A 25,266-nucleotide genomic window follows, 5' to 3' on the forward strand; every position below is an offset into this window, starting at 1 on the left:
TGGTGGGGATATCTGAGACATGGCTGGATGAGAGCCATGACTGGGCTGTTAACTTGCAGGGCTATAGCCTGTTCAGAAATGACCGTACAGATAAGCGAGGGGGTGGGGTGTGTCTTTATGTAAAATCATCCTTAAAACCCATCGTGCGTGATAATATAGGTGAATCTAATGAAAATGTAGAGTCCCTGTGGGTGGAGATAAGGGGAGGAGAAAAAAATAATAAGTTACTGATAGGGGTTGGTTATAAGTCTCCAAAAATAATGGAAGCAACGGAGAATATCCTCATAAAGCAAATAATGAATCTGCGACTCAAGTAGAAGTCATTATTATGGGGGACTTCAACTACCTTGAAATAGATTGGGGAACAGAAACCTGCAGTTCCAGCAAAGGTAATCGAATTTGACAACTATGACCTTTCACAACTGGTTTAGGACCCAACAAGGAGGGGGGCACTGCTAGATCCAATATTAGCCAACAGGCCAGACCGCGTAGCAAATATAAGGGTTGGGGGTCAATTGGGGAATAGTGATCACAAAATAATAAGTTTTCATGTATCCTTTAAAAAGATGTGTAATAGAGGGGTTACAAGGACACTAAACTTCAGGAGGCAAATTTCCAACAGATGAGAGAGGATCTTGGTGCAATTAACTGGGACGATATCCTGAGACCTAAAAATACATAAAGAAAATGGGAGACGTTTATTAGCATCCTGGATAGGACCTGTGCACAGTATATACCGTATGGGAATAAACATACTAGAAATAGGAGGAAACCAATATGGCTAAATAGAGCTGTAAGGGGCGCAATAAGTGACAAAAAGAAAGCATTTAGAGAATTAAAGGAAGTAGGTAGTGATGAGGCATTAAATAAATACAAAAAATTAAATAAATTCTGTAAAAAGCAAATCAAGGCAGCAAAGATTGAGACAGAGTAAAAATAATCCCAAAATATTATTTAACTACGTAAATAGTAAGAAACTAAAAAATGATAGTGTTGGCCCCCTTGAAATAGTTTGGGTGAAATGGTGGATGAGGAAAAGTTAATATGCAGCATGGTGGCGCAGTGGTTAGCACTGCAACCTTGCAGCGCTGGAGTCCTGGGTTCTAATCCCACCCAGGACAACATCTGTAAAGAGTTTGTATGGGTTTGTGTGGGTTTCCTCCGGGTACTCCGGTTTCCTCCCACAATATGTTAGCGCTTTATAAAAAATAAAGATTATTTATTATTATTATTAACCCCTTTACCCCCAAGGGTGGTTTGCACGTTAATGACCGGGCCAATTTTTACAATTCTGACCACTGTCCCTTTATGAGGTTATAACTCTGGAACGCTTCAATGGATCCTGGTGATTCTGACATTGTTTTCTCGTGACATATTGTACTTCATGACAATGGTAAAAATTATTTGATAGTACCTGCGTTTATTTGTGAAAAAAACGGAAATTTGGCGAAAATTATGAAAATTTCGCAATTTTCCAACTTTGAATTTTTATGCAATTAAATCACAGAGATATGTCACACAAAATACTTAATAAGTAACATTTCCCACATGTCTACTTTACATCAGCACAATTTTGGAACCAAAATTTTTTTTTGTTAGGGAGTTATAAGGGTTAAAAGTTGACCAGCAATTTCTCATTTCTACAACACCATTTTATTTTAGGGACCACATCTCATTTGAAGTCATTTTGAGGGGTCTATATGATAGAAAATACCCAAGTGTGACACCATTCTAAAAACTACACCCCTCAAGGTGCTCAAAACCATATTCAAGAAGTTTATTAACCCTTCTGGTGCTTCACAGGAATTTTTTGAATGTTTAAATAAAAATGAACATTTAACTTTTTTTCACAAAAAATGTAATTCAGCTCCAATTTGTTTTATTTTACCAAGGGTAACAGGAGAAAATGGACCCCAAACATTGTTGTACAATTTGTCCTGAGTATGCCAATACCCCACATGTGGGGGTAAACCACTGTTTGGGCGCATGGCAGAGCTCGGAAGCGAAGGAGTGCCATTTGACTTTTCAATGCAAAATTGACTGGAATTGAGATGGGACGCCATGTTTCGTTTGGAGAGCCCCTGATGTGGCTAAACATTGAAACCCCCCACAAGTGACACCATTTTGGAAAGTAGACCCCCTAAGGAACTTATCTAGAGGTGTGGTGAGCACTTTGACCCAACAAGTGCTTCACAGAAGTTTATAATGTAGAACCGTAAAAATAAAAAATCATATTTTTTCACAAAAATTATCTTTTCGCCCCCAATTTTTTATTTTCCCAAGGGTAAGAGAAGAAATTGGACCCCAAAAGTTGTTGTACAATTTGTCCTGAGTACGCTGATAGCCCATATGTGGGGGTAAACCACTGTTTGGGCGGATGGGAGAGCTCGGAAGGGAAGGAGCGCCGTTTGACTTTTCAATGCAAAATTGACAGGAATTGAGATGGGACGTCATGTTGCGTTTGAAGAGCCACTGATGTGCCTAAACATTGAAACCCCCCACAAGTGACACCATTTTGGAAAGTAGACCCCCTAAGGAACTTATCTAGAGGTGTGGTGAGCACTTTGACCCACCAAGTGCTTCACAGAAGTTTATAATGTAGAACCGTAAAAATAAAAAATCATATTTTTTCACAAAAATTATCTTTTTGCCCCCAATTTTTTATTTTCCCAAGGGTAAGAGAAGAAATTGGACCCCAAAAGTTGTTGTACAATTTGTCCTGAGTACGCGGATACCCCATATGTGGGGGTAAACCACTGTTTGGGTGGATGGGAGAGCTCGGAAGGGAAGGAGCGCCGTTTGACTTTTCAAAGCAAAATTGACAGGAATTGAGATGGGACGCCATGTTGCGTTTGAAGAGCCACTGATGTGCCTAAACATTGAAACCCCCCACAAATGACACCATTTTGGAAAGTAGACCCCCTAAGGAACTTATCTAGAGGTGTGGTGAGCACTTTGACCCACCAAGTGCTTCACAGAAGTTTATAATGCAGAGCCGTAAAAATAAAACAAAATTTTTTTCCCACAAAAATTATTTTTTTAGCCCCCAGTTTTGTATTTTCCTGAGGGTAACAGGAGAAATTGGACCCCAAAATTTGTTGCCCAATTTGTCCTGAGTGCGATGATACACCATATGTGGGGGGAACCACTGTTTGGGCACATGGGAGGGCTCAGAAGGGAAGGAGTGCCATTTGAATGCAGACTTAGATGGAATGGTCTGCAGGTGTCACATTGCGTTTGCAGAGCCCCTAATGTACCTAAACAGTAGAAACCCCCCACAAGTGACACCATTTTGGAAAGTAGACCCCCTTAGGAACTTATCTAGATGTGTGCTGAGCGCTTTGACCCACCAAGGGCTTCACAGAAGTTTATAATGGAGAGCCGTAAAAATAAAACAAAAATTTTTTCCCACAAAAATTATTTTTTAGCCCCCAGTTTTGTATTTTCCCGAGGGTAAAAGGAGAAATTCGACCCCACAATTTGTTGTCCAATTTGTCCTGAGTGCGCTGATACCCCATATGTGGGGGGGAACCACTGTTTGGGCGCATGGGAGGGCTCGGAAGGGAAGGAGCTCCATTTGGAATGAGGACTTAGATGGAATGGTCTGCAGGTGTCACATTGCATTTGCAGAGCCCCTAATGTACCTAAACAGTAGAAACCTCCCACAAGTGACACCATTTTGGAAACTAGACCCCCTAAGGAACTCATCTAGATGTGTTGTGATAGCTTTGAACCCCCAAGTGTTTCACTACAGTTTGTAACGCAGAGCCGTGAAAATTAAAAAAAAAAATCTTTCCCCCCAAAATTATTTTTTAGCCCCCAGTTTTGTATTTTCCCAAGGGTAAGAGGAGAAATTCGACCCCAAAAGTTGTTGTCCAATTTGTCCTGAGTACGCTGATACCCCGTATGTTGGGGGAAACCAACGTTTGAGCGTATGGCAGAGCTCGGAAGGGAAGGAGCGCCATTTGGAATGCAGACTTAGATGGAATGGTCTGCAGACGTCACATTGCGTTTGCAGAACCCCTAATGTACCTAAACAGTAGAAACCCCCCACAAGTGACCCCATATTGGAAACTAGACCCCCCAGGGAACTAATCTAGATGTGTTGTGAGAACTTTGAACCCCCAAGTGTTTCACTACAGTTTATAACGCAGAGCCGTGAAAATAAAAAATCTTTTTTTTTCCCACAAAAAATATGTTTTAGCCCCGAGTTTTGTATTTTCCCAAGGGTAGCAGGAGAAATTGGACCCCAAAAGTTGTTGTCCTATTTGTCCTGAGTACGCTGATACCCCATATGTTGGGGTAAACCCCTGTTTGGGCACACGGGAGAGCTCGGAAGGGAAGAAGCACTGTTTTACTTTTTCAACGCAGAATTGGCTGGAATTGAGATCGGACGCCATGTCGCGTTTGGAGAGCCCCTGATGTGCCTAAACAGTGGAAACCCCCCAATTATAACTGAAACCCTAATCCAAACACATCCCTAACCCTAATCCCAACAGTAACCCTAACCACACCTCTAACCCTGACACACCCCTAACCCTAATCCCAACCCTATTCCCAACCGTAAATGTAATCTAAACCCTAACTGTAACTTTAGCCCCAACCCAAACTGTAGCCCTAGCCCTAACCCTAATCCTAACCCTAGCCCTAACCCTAGCCCTAACCCTAGCCCTAACCCTAACCCTAACCCTAGCCCTAGCCCTAGCCCTAACCCTAGCCCTAACCCTAGCCCTAACCCTAGCCCTAACCCTAGCCCTAACCCTAGCCCTAACTCTAACCCTAGCCCTAATGGGAAAATGGAAATAAATACATTTTTTTAATTTTTCCCTAACTAAGGGGGTGATGAAGGGGGGTTTGATTTACTTTTATGGCGGGTTTTTTAGCGGATTTTTATGATTGGCAGCCGTCACACACTGAAAGACGCTTTTTATTGCAAAAATATTTTTTGCGTTACCACATTTTGAGAGCTATAATTTTTCTATATTCTGGTCCACAGAGTCATGTGAGGTCTTGGTTTTTGCGGGACGAGTTGATGTTTTTATTGGTAACATTTTCGGGCACGTGACATTTTTTGATCGCTTTTTATTCCGATATTTGTGAGGCAGAATGACCAAAAACCAGCTATTCATGAATTTCTTTTGGGGGAGGCGTTTATACCGTTCCGCGTTTGGTAAAATTGATGAAGCAGTTTTATTCTTCGGGTCAGTACGATTACAGCGATACCTCATTTATATCATTTTTTTATGTTTTGGCGCTTTTATACGATAAAAACTATTTTATAGAAAAAATAATTATTTTTGCATCGCTTTATTCTCAGGACTATAACTTTTTTATTTTTTTGCTGATGATGCTGTATGGCGGCTCATTTTTTGCGGGACAAGATGACGTTTTCAGCGGTACCATGGTTAGTTATATCTGTCTTTTTGATCGCGTGTTATTCCACTTTTTGTTCGGCGGTATGATAATAAAGCGTTGTTTTTTGCCTCGTTTTTTTTTTTTTTTCTTACGGTGTTTACTGAAGGGGTTAACTAGTGGGCCAGTTTTATAGGTCGGGCCGTTACGGACGCGGCGATACTAAATATGTGTACTTTTATTGTTTTTTTTTTTTTATTTAGATAAAGAAATGTATTTATGGGAATAATATTTTTATTTTTTATTCATTATTTTGGAATATTTTTTTTTATTTTTTTTTACACATTTGAAATTTTTTTTTTTTACTTTTTTACTTTGTCCCAGGGGGGGACATCACAGATCAGTGATCTGACAGTTTGCACAGCACTCTGTCAGATCACTGATCTGATAGAAGTGCAGGCTGCTTCACAGTGCCTGCTCTAAGCAGGCTCTGTGAAGCCACCTCCCTCCCTGCAGGACCCGGATCCGCGGCCATCTTGGATCCGGGGCTGGAGGGAGCAGGGAGGGAGGTGAGACCCTCGCAGCAACGCGATCACATCGCGTTGCTGCGGGGGGCTCAGGGAAGCCCGCAGGGAGCCCCCTCCCTGCGCGGTGCTTCCCTGTACCGCCGGCACATCGCGATCATCTTTGATCGCGGTGTGCCGGGGGTTAATGTGCCGGGGGCGGTCCGTGACCGCTCCTGGCACATAGTGCCGGATGTCAGCTGCGATAAACAGCTGACACCCGGCCGCGATCGGCGGCGCTCCCCCCGTGAGCGCTGCCGATCGCATATGACGTACTATTGCGTCCTTGGGAAGTAAAGCCCACCCCACATGGACGCAATAGTACGTCTAATGGCAGAAAGGGGTTAATATGCTAAATGACTTTTTTTCATCAGTATTTACACAAGAAAATCCCCTGGCAGACAATATGATCAGTGATAACAAAAATTCCGAATAAAATGTCACCTGCTTAACCCATCAGGAAGTACGTCGGCGTCTAAAAATCACTAAAATTGACAAATCTCCGGACCCGGATGGGATACACCCCCGAGTACTGCAGGAATTAAGTACAGTCATTGATAGACCATTATTTTTAATCTTTAAAGACTCCATAATAACAGGGTCTGTACCACAGGACTGGCGTATAGCAAATGTGGTGCCAATATTCAAAAAGGGGACAAAAACTGAACTCGGTAATTATAGGCCAGTAAGCTTAACCTCTACTGTGGGTAAAATCCTGGAGGGCATTCTAAGGGATGCTATACTGGAGTATCTGAAGAGGAATAACCTCATGACCCAGTATCAGCACGGGTTTACTAGGGACCATTCATGTCAGACAAATCTGATCAGTTTCTATGAAGAGGTAAGTTCCGGACTGGACCAAGGGAACCCAGTGGATTTAGTGTATATGGACTTTTCAAAAGCTTTTGATATGATGCCACACAAAAGATTGATACATAAAATGAGAATAATGGGGATAGGGGGAAATATGTGTAAGTGGGTTAAGAGCTGGCTCAGGGATAGGAAACAAAGGGTGGTTATTAATGGAGCACACTCGGACTGGGTCGCGGTTTGCAGTGGGGTACCTCAGGGGTCAGTATTGGGCCCTCTTCTTTTTAACATATTTATTAATGACCTTGTAGGGGGCATACAGAGCAGAATTTCAATATTTGCAGATGACACTAAACTCTGCAGGGTAATCAATACAGAAGAGGACAAGATTATATTACAGGATGATTTATGTAAACTAGAAGCTTGGGCTGATAAATGGCAAATGAGCTTTAATGGGAATAAATGAAAGGTCATGCACTTGGGTAGAAGTAATAAGATGTATAACTATGCGCTTAATTCTAAAACTCTGGGCAAAGCCGTCAATGAAAAAGACCTGGGTGTATGGGTGGATGACAAACTCATGTTCAGTGGCCAGTGTCAGGCAGCTGCTACAAAGGCAAATGGCATAATGGGATGCATTAAAAGAGGCATAGATGCTCATGAGGAGAACATAATTTTACCTCTATACAAGTCACTAGTTCGACCACACTTAGAATACTGTGTACAGTTCTGGTCTCCGGTGTATAAGAAAGACATAGCTGAACTGGAGCGGGTGCAGAGAAGAGCGACCAAGGTTATTAGAGGACTGGGGGGGTCTGCAATACCAAGATAGGTTATTACACTTGGGGCTATTTAGTTTGGAAAAACGAAGACTAAGAGGTGATCTTCTGTTAATGTATAAATATATGAGGGGACAGTACAAAGACCTTTCTGATGATCTTTTTAATCATAGACCTCAGACAGGGACAAGGGGGCATCCTCTACGTCTGGAGGAAAGAAGGTTTAGGCATAATAACAGACGCGGATTTTTTACTGTAAGAGCAGTGAGACTATGGAACTCTCTGCCGTATGATGTTGTAATGAGTGATTCATTACTTAAATTTAAGAGGGGACTGGATGCCTTTCTTGAAAAGTATAATGTTACAGGTTATATATACTAGGTTTCTTGATAGGGCGTTGATCCAGGGAACTAGTCTGATTGCCGTACGTGGAGTCGGGAAGGAATTTTTTTCCCCATTGTGGAGCTTACTCTTTACCACATGGTTTTTTTTGCCTTCCTGTGGATCAACATGTTAGGGCATGTTAGGTTAGGCTATGGGTTGAACTAGATGGACTTAAAGTCTTCCTTCAACCTTAATAACTATGTTACTAGGTTACTAACTTACTGTAATAGCACCTTGTATCTGTACTATACAGATCCTGGCTGGTGACCGGTTCATGTAGCGGAATACCCTGTTTATTTTAGTGATGGTTGGACCGTACAATACAAGCACTTTTTACCATTTTCCCTTCGTGTCTCCCCTATTTCCCCATTGATTGTACTTGTGATCAGGACCCTCACTCCTCTTGGTATCTGATGAATTATGTGTTCCTCTCTAATGTCTTTATTGTTTGTACAAGTCCCCTCCAAAATGTAATGTGCTGTGGAATGTCTTGGTGCTATAGAAATAAAAATGATTATTATTATGCAGAGATCCAGATAATGGAGATGCCAATGTTGTCCTTCCTGTAGTAAGGTTGGAATATTGGCAATGGTGGGCAGTCCGGGGACTCTTCATCTTCTTTATCAAGTCTACTATGCTTTTTAATGCTGAAAGATCATGGAATATATTTCTACCATGCACAATATGCTCAGCTTAATTTCCACCATTTGTGACTATTGGGGCTATGCGTAACTTTGTGGGTGCTATCGTGTGTTCACTGGAGGGGTCCGTCAGAGACCATACATCTAACATTCCACCCTATACTTCAAAATCATCTTGACTTGCTGTAGTCGTATGCATTATATGGCAACTTCCAAGGGATTTTTGTTACCATGTGGTAGATATAATTAGGGAAAGAAATAATCGAAATGTCCAGAAGGATGACACTGAGAAATGTTGAGTGTTTGTTTTCGGGCAAGCAACCAAGGTATAATTGCTCAATAAAAGGAAAACATGAGAAAAGTTTCCAGCTCCCAAGTGTTTGCGTTATAGTCTTATTGCATGAGAAACCTTGAGCAGATAAAAGTTTGGTAGAAAACATTAGGTTAGACAGGAAATTTGGTAATATTCTGAATGTATTTGTCATTGTTTCTTTTTATTGTCGGAATTAATGAGGGGCCTGATCATCCCCAGATTTTATGTAGTTGGAGCATGACATCCTATAAATTGTATTGTATTAGTAAGCATCAGACGTCGCCATCCCAGCAAGAAGAACATTAATTGTCTAAGCAGTTTTGGCCTCGATGGAGAAAGGATGGAGAATGAATCCATGGAGACCTAACGAGGAAGGTAACAAGCTTTACTCTTCATCTGGAATAATGTCCACAGATGGTAGCCATTTGGTGATCCAAGCCATTGGAGCTTGGCGAAAATGGAGGACCATTTCAGTGGTTGAGGTTCTCAAGCTTAACTAGAGCTGGCAAGGTGCCCCAAATCAGATTTGTGATCGCCATCTAAACCTCTTCCCACATATTTCCTCATGCAAACAGCTCTTGCTCTGAGAATTACATTAATGTGGGGAGATGATGGGGGACAATGAAAATAGTGACCATTGTGAAAAAAAATGGTCCTAGTGCCCGATGGGCCTTTTTTTCTCACTGAAGGCAGTAGGAAATTTCTGCAAAGAGTGTTTGTAATGGATTTTCATGGGGTTTTTTGAGTATAATTTGCTCCAATATCCACACTAGGACTAACGGGGTCAATGCCATAAGATAAAAGAACCATCACTCAACTGATTATTCTCTCACTGCTCCAGTTATCGAGTGGTGGGAGTTTTCAGAAATATTTCATTTCGTTATGTTATGACAATTCTTCACTTTTATGTATCTCAAAAATCCTTCTTTAAGCTACAACTCTGCTGACAGCCCTCATAATGAACTTCATGGGCTGGAGGTGGGATGTACGCTCCACAAGCCCTGCCTTGTCCCACCCCTGCTTCGTCAAACATTTCTATCTATTTTATATACTAATGCTACAATATATTTTTATATCCGATGTTTGCCTAAGCATGACCATAATTATTATATGACTTACCATGTCTCTATTCATATGTAAATGACTTATCTCATCTATGAATTACTACTGTCATCGCCTCGGCACTCAGTATTGTGAGTATTGTTAATTACTTTATTAGCTGCTTAGTTAAAATCTATCATTTCTCACAAATTGCTCTTCAGTAAGAAGTTGACCAGGTCAATATCATGATGGTACACTGGAAAATATAATATTAGGTCACATAAGAATGAGGATGAGAAAAAGGCATTAAATTAACTAGCGCTACCTTTCTACAGTCTTAAGAAGACAATCGGATTGTGCTGCTCGAGACTAGATAGGCAGGATGGAGACACAAATTCTATCTTCAAAATTGAAAAAAAAAAAACCTCTGCCAAGAATATGTTTTTTATCCCGTCTTAGGATAGAGTATGAATTTTTGCATAATTTTTTTATTTACGTTGTAAATTTTCTACGGTAGTTAATTTTCAATCCTCCGACAAGCAACTTGTATAAGTGACCGGACAACTTCTCTGTGCACACAGTTGTCTCAGAATGTACTTTATAAAGTCCAATCAATGAGTAGTTTGACATTGGATGGACAGTAGAGTTGAGTAAAAGACGTTGTAGGACCCTGGTCCAACAGCCTTATCGGTTGTCCATGGTTGTTGGACCAGAGCCTTGCGAGCCTTCTCCTACCTTCAGCATCCCTGGGGTCTCCTCCCATTTGTAGATCCTTTACCGTTCCTTCACGATGCACATATGACATTACACCAAGCCTACTTGTCAGAAGAGGCACCATGGATACTGGCAGGTAGGAGAAGTGTTGTGAATTCTGTTGTCAAGCTCCCTCCTGTGGTCATGAATGGTACTTTGGCTGGTTCTGTCCATGGGCTTCCTCTGGTGGTTGTGAGTGGGGCTGCGGCTTCTGAGTTTCCTTCCACAGGTGATGAGGTTAATTCGTTAGCTGGCTGCTCTATTTAACTCCACTTAGATCATTGCTCCATGCCACCTGTCAATGTTCCAGTATTGGTCTAGTTCACTCCTGGATCGTTTTGGTGACCTGTCTGCTCCAGCAGAAGCTAAGTTCCTGCTTGTTTTTCTCTTGTTTGCTATTTTTCTGTCCAGCTTGCTATTTTGATTTTTGTCTTGCTTGCTGGAAGCTCTGGGATGCAGAGGGGCGCCTCCGCACCGTGAGTCGGTGCGGAGGGTCTTTTTGCGCCCTCTGCGTGGTTTTTTTGTAGTTTTTGTGCTGACCGCAAAGTTACCTTTCCTATCCTCTGTCTGTTCAGTAAGTCGGGCCTCTCTTTGCTAAATCTATTTCATCTCTGTGTTTGTGATTTTTATCTTACTCACAGTCATTATATGTGGGGGGCTGCCTTTTCCTTTAGGGAATTTCTCTGAGGCAAGGTAGGCTTTATTTTTCTATCTTTAGGGCTAGCTAGTTCCTTAGGCTGTGACGAGTTGCATAGGGAGCGTTAGGAGCAATCCGCGGCTATTTCTAGTGTGTGTGATAGGATTAGGGATTGCGGTCAGCAGAGTTCCCACGTCCCAGAGCTTGTCCTGTATTATTAATAACTATCAGGTCTTTCCGTGTGCTCTTAACTACCAGGTCCATTATTGTCCTAACCACCAGGTCATAACAGTACAGGTGGCCCAAAGTATTAATGCATCTCAATAGAGGGATAAGAGAAGTTCTGAGACCATTTTTTTTTCTTTGCACTGTGTTTTGCCTTTCTTTTCCCCTAGACCTCTGGGTGGTTCAGGATACAGGAGTAGATATGGACATTCAAGGTCTGTCCTCTTGGATGGATAATCGCACTGCAAGGGTACAAAACATTCAAGATTTTGTGGTTCAGAATCCGATGTCAGAGCCTAGGATTACAATTCCTGATTTGTTTTTTGGGGATAGATCTAAGTTTCTGAATTTCAAAAATAATTGTAAATTGTTTCTTGCTTTGAAACCTCGCTCCTCAGGTGACCCTGTTCAACAAGTGAAAATCATTATTTCTTTGTTACGTGGCGACCCTCAAGACTGGGCATTTTCCCTTGCGCCAGGAGATCCGGCATTGTGTGATGTTGATGCGTTTTTTCTGGCGCTTGGATTGCTTTATGATGAACCAAATTCAGTGGATCAGGCAGAGAAAATCTTGCTGGCTCTGTGTCAGGGTCAGGATGAGGTAGAGATATATTGTCAGAAGTTTAGGAAGTGGTCTGTACTCACTCACTGGAATGAATGTGCCCTGGCAGCAATTTTCAGAAAGGGTCTCTCTGAAGCCCTTAAGGATGTCATGGTGGGGTTTCCCATGCCTGCTGGTCTGAATGAGTCTATGTCTTTGGCCATTCAGATCGATCGACGCTTGCGTGAGCGTAAAGCTGTGCACCATTTGGCGGTATTATCTGAGCATAGACCTGAGCCTATGCAATGTGATAGGACTTTGACCAGAGCTGAACGGCAAGAACACAGACGTCGGAATGGGCTGTGTTTTTACTGTGGTGATTCCACTCATGCTATCTCCGATTGTCCTAAGCGCACTAAGCGGTTCGCTAGGTCTGCCACCATTGATACGGTACAGTCGAAATTTCTTTTGTCCGTTACTCTGATTTGCTCTTTGTCATCCTATTCTGTTATGGCATTTGTGGATTCAGGTGCTGCCCTGAATTTGATGGACTTGGAGTTTGCTAGGCGCTGTGGTTTTTTCTTGGAGCCCTTGCAGTATCCTATTCCATTGAGAGGAATTGATGCTACGCCTTTGGCCAAGAATAAGCCTCAGTACTGGACCCAATTGACCATGTGCATGGCTCCTGCACATCAGGAGGATATTCGCTTTTTGGTGTTGCATAATCTGCATGATGTGGTCGTTTTGGGGTTGCCATGGCTACAAGTCCATAATCCAGTATTGGATTGGAAATCTATGTCTGTGTCCAGCTGGGGTTGTCAGGGGGTACATGGTGATGTTCCATTTTTGTCTATTTCGTCATCCACCCCTTCTGAAGTCCCGGAGTTTTTGTCGGATTACCGGGATGTATTTGATGAGCCCAAATCCAGTGCCCTACCTCCTCATAGGGATTGCGATTGTGCTATTAATTTGATTCCTGGTAGTAAGTTTCCTAAGGGCCGACTGTTCAATTTATCTGTGCCAGAACACGCCGCTATGCGGAGTTATAAAAAGGAATCCTTGGAGAGAGGTCATATTCGCCCGTCGTCATCACCGTTAGGAGCAGGGTTCTTTTTTGTGGCCAAGAAGGATGGTTCTTTGAGACCTTGTATTGATTACCGCCTTCTTAATAAAATTACAGTCAGGTTTCAGTATCCTTTGCCGCTGCTGTCTGATTTGTTTGCTCGTATTAAAGGAGCTAAGTGGTTCACCAAGATAGATCTTCGAGGGGCGTATAATCTTGTGTGTATTAAACAGGGCGATGAATGGAAAACAGCATTTAATACGCCCGAGGGCCATTTTGAGTACCTGGTTATGCCATTCGGGCTTTCCAATGCTCCATCAGTATTTCAGTCCTTTATGCATGACATCTTCCGAGAGTACCTGGATAAATTCCTGATTGTGTATTTGGATGATATTTTGGTCTTCTCGGATGATTGGGAGTCTCACGTGAAGCAGGTCAGAATGGTGTTCCAGGTCCTTCGTGCGAATTCTTTGTTTGTGAAGGGGTCAAAGTGTCTCTTTGGAGTTCAGAAGGTTTCATTTTTGGGTTTCATTTTTTCCCATTCTACTATCGAGATGGACCCTGTTAAAGTCCAGGCCATTTATGATTGGACTCAGCCGACATCTGTGAAGAGTCTGCAAAAGTTCCTGGGCTTTGCTAATTTTTATCGTCGCTTCATCAGTAATTTTTCTAGTGTTGCTAAACCATTGACTGATTTGACCAAGAAGGGTGCTGATGTGGTCAATTGGTCTTCTGCGGCTGTGGAAGCTTTTCAGGAGTTGAAGCGTTGTTTTTCTTCTGCCCCTGTGTTGTGCCAGCCAGATGTTTCGCTCCCGTTTCAGGTCGAGGTTGATGCTTCTGAGATTGGAGCAGGGGCTGTTTTGTCGCAAAGAAGTTCTGATGGCTCGGTGATGAAACCATGTGCCTTCTTTTCTAGAAAGTTTTCGCCTGCTGAGCGCAATTATGATGTTGGCAATCCAGAGTTGTTGGCCATGAAGTGGGCATTCGAGGAGTGGCGTCATTGGCTTGAAGGAGCCAAGCATCGCGTGGTGGTCTTGACGGATCACAAGAATTTGACTTATCTCGAGTCTGCCAAACGGTTGAATCCTAGACAGGCTCGTTGGTCGCTGTTTTTCTCCCGTTTTGATTTTGTGGTTTCGTACCTTCCGGGCTCTAAGAATGTGAAGGCTGATGCCCTGTCAAGGAGTTTTGTGCCCGACTCTCCGGGTGTTCCTGAGCCGGCGGGTATTCTCAGAGAGGGGGTAATTTTGTCTTCCATCTCCCCTGATTTGCGGCGGGTGCTGCAAAAATTTCAGGCTGATAGACCTGACCGTTGCCCAGCGGAGAAACTGTTTGTCCCTGATAAATGGACTAGTAGAGTTATCTCTGAGGTTCATTGTTCGGTGTTGGCTGGTCATCCTGGAATCTTTGGTACCAGAGATTTGGTGGCTAGATCCTTTTGGTGGCCGTCTTTGTCACGGGATGTGCGTTCTTTTGTGCAGTCCTGTGGGACTTGTGCTCGGGCTAAGCCCTGCTGTTCTCGTGCCAGTGGGTTGCTTTTGCCCTTGCCGGTCCCGAAGAGGCCCTGGACGCATATTTCTATGGATTTTATTTCGGATCTCCCTGTCTCTCAAAAGATGTCGGTCATTTGGGTAGTTTGTGATCGCTTCTCTAAGATGGTCCATTTGGTACCCTTGTCTAAACTGCCTTCCTCCTCTGATTTGGTGCCATTGTTTTTCCAGCATGTGGTTCGTTTACATGGCATTCCGGAGAACATAGTTTCGGACAGAGGTTCCCAGTTTGTTTCGAGGTTTTGGCGATCCTTTTGTGCTAGGATGGGCATTGATTTGTCTTTTTCCTCGGCTTTCCATCCTCAGACAAATGGCCAAACCGAATGAACTAATCAGACTTTGGAAACATATCTGAGATGCTTTGTTTCTGCTGATCAGAATGATTGGGTGTCCTTTTTGCCTTTGGCTGAGTTCGCCCTTAATAATCGGGCCAGCTCGGCTACTTTGGTTTCGCCGTTTTTCTGCAATTCTGGTTTCCATCCTCGTTTCTCTTCAGGGCAGGCTGAGTCTTCGGACTGTCCTGGTGTAGATACTGTGGTGGATAGGTTGCAGCAGATTTGGACTCATGTGCTGGACAATTTGACATTGTCCCAGGAGAAGGCTCAACGTTTCGCTAACCGCCGGCGCTGTGTGGGTCCCCGACTTCGTGTTGGGGATTTGGTTTGGTTGTCGTCTCGTTATGTTCCTATGAAGGTTTCCTCTCCTAAGTTTAAGCCTCGTTTCATTGGTCCGTATAAGATTTCTGAGGTTCTCAATCCTGTGTCATTTCGTTTGACCCTTCCAGCTTCTTTTGCCATCCATAATGTGTTCCATAGGTCGTTGTTGCGGAGATACGTGGCGCCTGTGGTTCCATCCGCTGATCCTCCTGCCACGGTGTTGGTTGAGGGGGAGTTGGAGTATGTGGTGAAGAAGATTTTGGATTCTCGTATTTCGAGACGGAAACTCCAGTACCTGGTCAAGTGGAAGGGTTATGATCAGGAAGATAATTCCTGGGTCTTTGCCTCTGATGTTCATGCTGCCGATCTGGTTCGTGCCTTTCATTTGGCTCGTCCTGGTCGGCCTGGGAGCTCTGGTGAGGGTTCGGTTACCCCTCCTCAAGGGGGGGGTACTGTTGTGAATTCTGTTCTCAAGCTCCCTCCTGTGGTCATGAATGGTACTTCGGCTGGTTCTTTCCATGGGCTTCCTCTGGTAGTTGTGAGTGGGGCTGCGGCTTCTGAGTTTCCTTCCACAGGTGACGAGGTTAATTCGTTAGCTGGCTGCTCTATTTAACTCCACTTAGATCATTGCTCCATGCCACCTGTCAATGTTCCAGTATTGGTCTAGTTCACTCCTGGATCGTTTTGGTGACCTGTCTGCTCCAGCAGAAGCTAAGTTCCTGCTTGTTTTTCTCTTGTTTGCTATTTTTCTGTCTAGCTTGCTATTTTGATTTTCGTCTTGCTTGCTGGAAGCTCTGGGATGCAGAGGGGCGCCTCCGCACCTTGAGTCGGTGCGGAGGGTCTTTTTGCGCCCTCTGCGTTTTTTTTTTGTAGTTTTTGTGCTGACCGCAAAGTTACCTTTCCTATCCTCTGTCTGTTCAGTAAGTCGGGCCTCTCTTTGCTAAATCTATTTCATCTCTGTGTTTGTGATTTTCATCTTACTCAGTCATTATATGTGGGGGGCTGCCTTTTCCTTTGGGGAATTTCTCTGAGGCAAGGTAGGCTTTATTTTTCTATCTTTAGGGCTAGCTAGTTCCTTAGGCTGTGACGAGTTGCATAGGGAGCGTTAGGAGCAATCCACGGCTATTTGTAGTGTGTGTGATAGGATTAGGGATTGCGGTCAGCAAAGTTCCCACGTCCCAGAGCTTGTCCTGTATTATTAATAACTATCAGGTCTTTCCGTGTGCTCTTAACCACCAGGTCCATTATTGTCCTAACCACCAGGTCATAACAGAGAAGGCTTCATGTAGACTATCTATGTGAACACTGGATCAGTCTTGCAAATCTTTTTGCTCACTTCTAATGGACAGTTTTTGGTAAAAGTCCAATTTCCCTTCTTGAACACTATATTTTTTTATCTGCTCATGTGGAATCCATTTTGAGGCAGGGATTTCCCTATTTTCTGGATCTTTATAATCTATAATATCTATGAAATGCTGTGCTACGACTGTTTTTCCAAACCATTTGCACACTTTGTTAATCACCTGTCCTGACTCCAGTGCCGGGCTTTGCACCCTTCTCCTACTATTGGCTCCCTCTGTGATAGGTCACATCTGGTTACTATAGGAGCACCTCTGATGTAATCATCCAATGTATTCTAAGGCCGGCTCAAGCGGCTATGCACTGACATTACAGTTAAATGATGAGATTTAGTATACCTGAAGCCACCACAAGATAGGGCTAATGTGTTTACTGCATACAGATAATACATTGAAGTCAATAATAAACCAGTATGCAATGAGCTTCAAAGCTCCCCCTAGTGGTGACTAAAGTTACCAATGGACGAAAAATGGAGCCCTGGATACATAAAGATATATGAATAAATGTAAAGTAGCAATAAATTAATAATACGGTGGTTTAGAGTCCACACTGCACAATGTTCAAGTACGATTGCACACGAAGGTGAAGCATGAATGCGATTTAATATATCACGGCATTTCAAGGTTTTCAAACCTCTTCATCAGGAACAACCACAATGATCTTGAACCACCGTATTCCTCATTTATTGCAACTTATCTCCTTGGTGGTCCTGCTGCAGCTCTTACATGCTTCTAAAGGAGTTGTGACCGTCACAAACCTATCAGGTGAGCAGACCTATAATATTTAATACCACCTGGTCATCAGATAAGACCCTATTTGCACATTTTAGTCTCTCCAGTTTTACCATTTGAAGTACCGATATATGAGACACATATTGACGAAGCTGTCCTGTCATCACTATTATTCATAGACATGTCAACTAATGATAAAGAGCTGATTACTGATTAATTAGGAAAGTTATCGGCAAGAATACATGATATGCCTGGCTGTGACTTTCCTAGTACTGCCATGTAGCATATTAGAGCCCTACGAGGATTAGAGACAATCATACTAACATGTGGTTATCATTTTCAATACATAGAAAAGTTTATAAAGAAAAAAAAAAGATACTGGATTAGATCAGAAGAATATGGCTTTCTTCTTCCAGAAACAGTGCCACTCATGTTAATGGACCGTGTCTGGTATTGAAGCTTAGGTCTGCAATCTGTTTTCAGAATTGCAGATTTGAAGAAGACCCGTCAATTCCTAATAAAAATCGAGCGAAATACCTTGTACAAAAATCCCTGAGCTCCCCTGATTCTGCCGTTGTTTTCCATTTTGTCCTGCGTCGCTCCATTGCAGAGATATTCCCATTTGTTTCTTCTGGGGAGCAGTATGTGAAATCTCTGCTTGTAATGCAACTGGGCCCTTTCTTCCAATCACAGTTCAGCAGCATTTATGACTGCTAGAGCTGTAATTGACAGCATCTGGGAGAGAAGGGTTAAAGTCTAAAGGACTCAAAAGAAAAAACCAGTTGGTCTGCAAGCAGAGATTTCACATACTGCACTCCAAAAGCAACAAATGTGAATATCTTTGCAATGGGACAACGGAGCTTGAAATGGTAAAAAGTGGCAGAATCAGTGTAGCTCAGGGATTTTTGTAAACTATTTAATTTTTTTTTCAGCAAGTAGCAGGTCCCCTTTACTTTTGAACATCCTTTTACACTAGATAATAGATTGGGTTTTGCAGTAAGCTTCCCTAAATGGTGGCCCCGACAACAAGAAGCTTATTATTTATGGGTTGGGATCTGCGTATGTAAAAATAGATACAGAATAACCTATGAAATAAGAATCTTCTCCATAGTCACTACCGAAGCTATCTTTTCCTATACAGAGACCCCACGAAAAATGTGGGTTCCTATGTGACAGGTGTCGGTGAATGGCTTCCATCCCAGGCATCTGTCAGAGGTTTATGTCCTAAGCTTATAAATCCAACCTCTGACTTGAAAATAGGTATAACGAGCCAGACAACCTCTTTAAGTCTGAGCTCATATCTCAACTGATACATTGCAACAAAGCCAGCAGTAGCGTGAAATGGATGGATATACTGTATATAAAGAATTGGGGGTATTCTGGCTCAATTTTTAATCATCTCATAAGTGGATATGATTTTGGATGGAGAAAGGGTGAGATTTAGTGGGATGACTCATGGCCCAAAATAACGGTGGGGTAAATTTTGCAAAAGTTTTTATTAAGATGAGTCAAATTTTTCATCCGGCTCGAGCCAGCGTGATAAATTTGGCACATTTTTAACTCCTTTCCGACATTGGGCGTATTAGCACGCCCATTTCGGACTTTCTCTCTTTGATGTGGGCTCCGGCGCTGAGCCCACATCTTTCCCGACACATGTCAGCTGTTTTGAACAGCTGACATATGCCTCTAACAGCCGTGGGTGGAATCGCGATCCACCCGCGGCTGTTAACCTGTTTAATGCCGCTGTCAATCTCTGACAGCGGCGTTTTACTCGCGTTTCCAGCAAGCATGCCGGAAAGACCACCCATCGGTGACCCCAACACGTGATCGCGGGTCACTGATAGGTTGGCATGACAACCAGAGGTCTGCAGCAGATCTCTATGGTTGTCATAGCCAGATTGCTATGAGCCGTTGGACGGCGGTCATAGCAAGTGAGCATTTTTTCTACATACAGGCAATCTGATCATCGCCTGTATGCAGCAGTGCCAATCGGACAACTCGGGCTTCTAGTCTCCCATGGAGACTACTGAAGCATGCAAAAAGTTTTTAAAAAAGTTTTAAAAAAATATAAAAAAAATAAAATAAAAGTTCAAATCTCCCCCCTTTTGCCCCATTCAAAATAAAACCGTAAAAAAAAAAATCAAACATACTAATATTTGGTATCGCCGCGTTCAGAATCCCCTGATCTTTCAATATAAAAACAGAATTAACCCGATCGCTATATGGTGTAACAAGAAAAAAAGTCAAAACGCCAGAATTACATTTTTTGGTTGCCACTACATTGCAATAAAATGCATTAACGGGCGATTAAAAGATCAGATCTGCATCAAAATGATATCAATAAAAATGCCAGCTTGGTGTGCAAAAAATGAGCCCTCACCCAACCAGAGATCACGAAAAGTTGAGACGCTTAGGGTATCGGAAAATGGCACCATTTTTTTTCACCACTTAAATAAAAAAGAGCCTAGACATGTTTGGTATCTGTGAACTCGTAATGTCCCGGAAAATCATAATGGCCGGTCTGTTTTAGCATTTAGTGAATATGGTAATAAAAAAGAAAAAAAAACAACTGTGGAATTGCAATTTCTTGCAATTTCACTGCACTTGGAATTTTTCCCGTTTTTCAGTCATGATATGTTAAAACCAATGGTGACATTCAAAAGTACAACTTGTCCCGCAAAAACCAAGCCCTCACATGGCCATTTTGACTGAAAAATCAAAAAGTTATGGCTCTGGGAAGAAGGGGAGCAAAAAATGAAAACGCAAAAACGGAAAATGGCCTGGGGGTTAAGCGGTTAAATTTTGGACAAAATTGATAAATTGACCCTGTTGCATTCAGCCACCAGGAAGAAATCCAATTCACAATAAATTTTATTAATATCTTCATAGGTAAAGTTGTTGGGCGTGAGCACCAGCACTCAGCCCTCTGTACTACGTTTCCCCATGTGCCGTCAATGGCGGTGTAACAATATGGTACCAGTATGGTTGCCCGCACTCATGCTCAGTCCCCTTTAGTAGGTCATGCTCTGGTTTATAGGACATCCATGTCTTTAGTACTCCTCGTCTTCATATTCCTCATGTTGAGGTCGCAGGATGACGCTATAATAGGTTTTGATGCAGGACAGAGCCGTTGGTGGGATGAGGCGTCGGTTGATGTAGTTGTTTTCCAGGTGCACGGAGACCAGGTTGGAGTCTTGGGATATTCTGGTATCGCAGATTGAATTCAGAGGCACGTACCTGTGGATTATCAAAAAGTAAGGTTATTTCTACGCAAAAAGTTTATGCAGTTTGCTCAGATTGCTGAGGTTAGAGGTCAGCTCATGAGCCCGCTCCTTGTAAGCACCTCCGACATCTGACATACATACAGGAGCTTCTCACAAAATTAGAATATCATCAACAAGTTAATTTATTTGAGTTCTTTAATACAAATAGTGAAACTCATATTATATAGAGTCATTTCACACAGAGTGACCTATTTCATGTGTTTATTTCTGTTAATGTTGATGATTATGGCTTACAGCTAGTGATGAGCGAGTGTACTCGTTGCTCGGGTTTTCCCGAGCACGCTCGGGTGACCTCCGAGTATTTGTTAGTGTTCGGAGATTTAGTTTTCATCACGGCAGCTGAATGATTTACAGCTATTAGCCAGGCTGAGTACATGTGGGGGTTTCCTGGTTGCTAGGGAATTCCCACATGTAATCAAGCTGGCTAATAGCTGTAAATCATGCTGCTGAGGCGATGAAAACTTAATCTCTGAGGAACAAGTACACTCGCTCATCACTACTTACAGCCAGTGATAACCCAAAAGTCATTATCTCAGTAAATTAGAATACTTTATAACACCAGATTGAAAAATGATTTTAAAATCCGAAATGTTGGCCTACTGAAATGTATGTTCAGTAAATGCACTCAATACTTGGTCGGGGCTCCTTTTGCATCAATTACTGCATCAATGCGGCATGGCATGGAGGCGATCAGCCTGTGGCAATGCTGAGGTGTTATGGAAGCCCAGGTTGCTTTGATAGCAGCCTTCAGCTCATCTGCATTGTTGGGTCTGGTGTCTCTCATCTTCCTCTTGACAACGTCAGGCAAATTTGCTGGACAATCAAGCACAGTGATACTGTTGTTTTTAATCTAGGTATTGCTACTTTTGGCAGTGTGGACAGGGACCAAGTCCTGCTGGAGAATGAAATTTCCATCTCCAAAAAGCTTGTCGGCTTCCCTAAAATTTCCTGATAGACGGCTGCGCTTACTTTGGTCTTGATAAAACACAGTGGACCTACACCAGCAGATGACATGGCTCCCCAAACCATCACTGATTGTGGAAACTTCACACTAGACCTCCAGCAGCTTGGATTGTGGCCTCTCCACTCTTCCTCCAGGCTCTGGGACCTTGATTTCCAAATGAAATGCAAAATTTACTTTCATCTGAAAACAACACCTTGGACCACTGAGCAACAGTCCAGTTCTTTTTCTCCTTGGCCCAGGTAAGATGCTTCTGGCGTTGTCTATTGGTCATGAGTGGCTGACACAAGGAATGTGACACATGTAGCCCATGTCCTGGATACGTCTGTGTGTGGAGGCTCTTGAAGCAATGACTCCAGCAGCAGTCCACTCCTTGTGAGTCTCCCCCAAATTTTTGAATGGCCTTTTCTTAACAATCGTTTCAAGGCAGCAGTTATCCCGGTTGCTTGTGCACCTTTTTCTACCACACTTTTTCCTTCCACTCAACCTTCCATTAATATGCTTGGATACAGCACTCTGTGAACAGCCGGCTTCTTTTAGTAATGACCTTTTGTGGCTTCCCCTCCTTGTGAAGTGTGTCAATGGCTGCCTTCTGGACATCTGTCAAGTCAGCAGTCTTCCCCATGATTGTGGAGCTACTGAAACAAACTAAGGGACCTTTATAAACACTTAGGAGCCTTTGCAAGTGTTTTTTGTTAATTATTATAATTTAATTAGATAATGACTTTTGGGTTTTCATTGGCTGTAAGCCATAATCATCAACATTAACAGAAATAAACACGTGAAATAGATCACTCTGTCTGTAATGACTCTATATAATATGAATTTCACTTTTTGTATTGAAGAACTGAAATAAATTAACTTTTTGATGATATTCTAATTTAGTGAGCAGCACTTGTAAGTCTGCGATAGATATATCACTGATGTCGGGTAGGGGATAATGGACGCTCTCCATTCACTCTGATCTGATGCAAGGTTCACAAAGTCTTGTTTTCTGCCTACATATACCTGTCCGCTGCCTTCACTGACCTTCACGCCATCTACCATCGTGAGAGAGCACCGCTTGCCTTCTACAGATTCTATGTTGCACTGTCTTTTGCTGGCTGCAGAATGAGCTAACTGAGAATATGTCAGTGAGCTTGCTGTGACAAACTGACAGAGAGTTGTTTCTGTCTTTTTCTCTGCTGATTTATGACCAAATTTGAATGTGCAGACGAACGGTAAAGGTTTTTATGGAACCCAATTGTAAAAGTGATATTTTTTTTATCCAAATACATGGATTTAATTGAAAAAAAAATGGCCCGAAAGGTTGATAACTCTATTAAACTAGATGTATTACATGCTCTTTATGGCTCTGCTCTTTGGTATTTTTAGCTTTGGGCTATTATCCGCTCTTTGACTTGTTTGTTTTGGTGTTGATTGATAGAAGCCAGATCCTGCATGGGATTTATCTGTGTCTGCAGGGGGCCATAAGGTCCAACCCAGAAGAACACGACAGAACAGCTTTGTGCACTGGCTGAGATCGCTCAACAATCAAGAACCAAATATTTAGCAAAACTGCATGACACCATGTGTAGGAAGACGACTCGAGACATCTGAAGGTGGTTAGACGCTGCATTCCCTCTAAAGAGTAATCATCGTTCTACTTTTCCCCCCCATAAATCATACGGGTGAAAAAAAGAAACTTTGTAATATATCTTAACAGAGAAATCTTCTCCTTTCTCCTCCTGGACTGATCCTTCATAAACACAATTCTCAATTTACTGGTAAAATGTGTCATCAGTGAACACAGATTTCCCCATTACTGAGATAGGAGACGACTGTTGGTGCTTATAAAGTTCTATGAAGAACTGTAACTATCGCTGCAGGAGAACGTGCAGCAGAATGTCTGTATAGCTCCTCCCTCCTCCATAGAACTTCAAAAGCACCAACTATCATCTCCTCTCTCTGTATACAGTAGATTTTTCAATTACAGATTTTACAGATTTTACCTATAAATTGAGTGTGAAACATCAGTCCAGGAGAAAGAAGCTGATTTTTTTTTTTTTTTTGTAGAAGATATACTATAAAGTTTCATATTTTCATGTGTAATATTGATTTATGAAATAAAAATTAAACCGACGGGGACTCATTAAAGATAATTTTTCCAATCGTGGTCCAAAAAGTTGCATAAAGCATGTGTTTAGTGCATTGCGCTTGAGGTCGTTGCCTTCTGCAGATCATCATCCACTTGGCCTATGTCTCTAGGAAAGGTCACAGCTGGACTTGATGCAACATTAGTTTCCTTTAAACAAGGCACTAAAACAAAAAAGCTATAAAAAGAGTTTCTGGTGTCCTATACACACACAAAGTGTGTAGGGAAAGTATAGTCTTAGTACTAAACGTGTGAGATGAAGTCATGGTCATGGAGCAGACATTCTTCTGGACTTCCCATCAGGAATCCTGTTGAGGAACAGATGGGTAAATATCTATACAGCCTGCAATGATGGATGATGGGGAATAACTTGCAGTCATCTGTACTGGAGACTAGTAAAAATCGGATATAGGTTTAGTGTGCCTTAGGGTATACCGGCTTGATCTCACCCGTGGGTCTAGTTTTACACCTTTCCATTTCCGCACAATGGATTAAACAGTGCTCCGAGTGATGCTCACGGCTCCACAACCTTCTCGAACACTTTCCCATTCAAGTTCCTTCCAGAATCGAGATCTAAAAATGTCCAAAGTGCCAACATTTTGCTTTACACAGGTTTTGCATCTCAATAAGAGCGAGTGGCTTGGTGGAAAAAAAGGACATCTTATGTTGTGCCAAAATCTTTGCCCCCAAAAGTATGCCAACCAAAAGATAGCGTGAACTTAGACAGAAGGGGTAGAAGGTGAGATGTAAGCCTGAGCCACTGTAATAGATTTGGTGCATCTAGTCTATTTCTCCCTAGAGTTGGTGCAAATCAGTTTACTTGTCCCAGTCCATTAGCGAAAAACAGTGGTCAGGAGAAGGACGGGAGAATCGCCTCTGGGTGTCACATGTGCATCACACCACAATGATGACGTCACACCAGGCTCGCTAATAAAGATAAGAGCTGCACATGCCATAAGGCAAGAGGTGGTTCTCCTGCTCCCATCGGCAGTCACAGACCACTGTCATGGCCGATGGCCTGGGACGTGCCAATCAATTCGCGACAACTCTAATTCAAACTGTTGTAAATCTAACACCATATTCACTGCTGGGATTTATGAGTGCAATTTATTCACTGCTGATATATATTTATGGTAGTATTTGGCAAAGCCAGCTCACCGCTTTGAAGAAACAGGAATACATCCAACCTGTGGTTACAGTTCGCACGGAAAACGGATTGGGATAAATCCACACTTGTAAAGAAAAAACATTTTGTTTCTCCACCGATCAGTCCAATGGTAGAGTAAAATGCACCTTTTATTTATTCATTAAAAAGTTCCAGATTTCTTCAATAACAGTATTGCATACATTCAATCCCTTATGGATGACATGTTTCGACACCACATGTGTATTCCTCCAGGTCCAAATGATCAGGGTTTAACAGGAGCATAGTAAGTTTGGAGAGTCAGGCCTCTCTACCTTCATGAGTACTCCCGGGACAGGGATACTT

At 42.5% G+C, this 25,266-nt stretch overlaps 1 protein-coding gene across 1 annotated transcript in view; it reads right to left on the reverse strand.

Annotated features, from left to right (window-relative positions):
* Positions 1–20,251: 20,251 nt before the first annotated feature.
* Positions 20,252–25,266, reverse strand: part of LOC138662541 (extracellular matrix protein 2-like) — a 129,013-nt gene continuing 123,998 nt past the window's right edge. Inside the window, exon 10 of the mRNA XM_069748310.1 lies at positions 20,252–20,635. Within this exon, the coding sequence (XP_069604411.1) occupies positions 20,449–20,635 (187 nt within the window). The 3' untranslated portion in view covers positions 20,252–20,448. The remainder of the gene's footprint in view (positions 20,636–25,266) is intronic.

Source organism: Ranitomeya imitator, chromosome 2 (assembly GCF_032444005.1).
Source record: "Ranitomeya imitator isolate aRanImi1 chromosome 2, aRanImi1.pri, whole genome shotgun sequence".
NCBI classification, from domain to species: domain Eukaryota; kingdom Metazoa; phylum Chordata; class Amphibia; order Anura; family Dendrobatidae; genus Ranitomeya; species Ranitomeya imitator.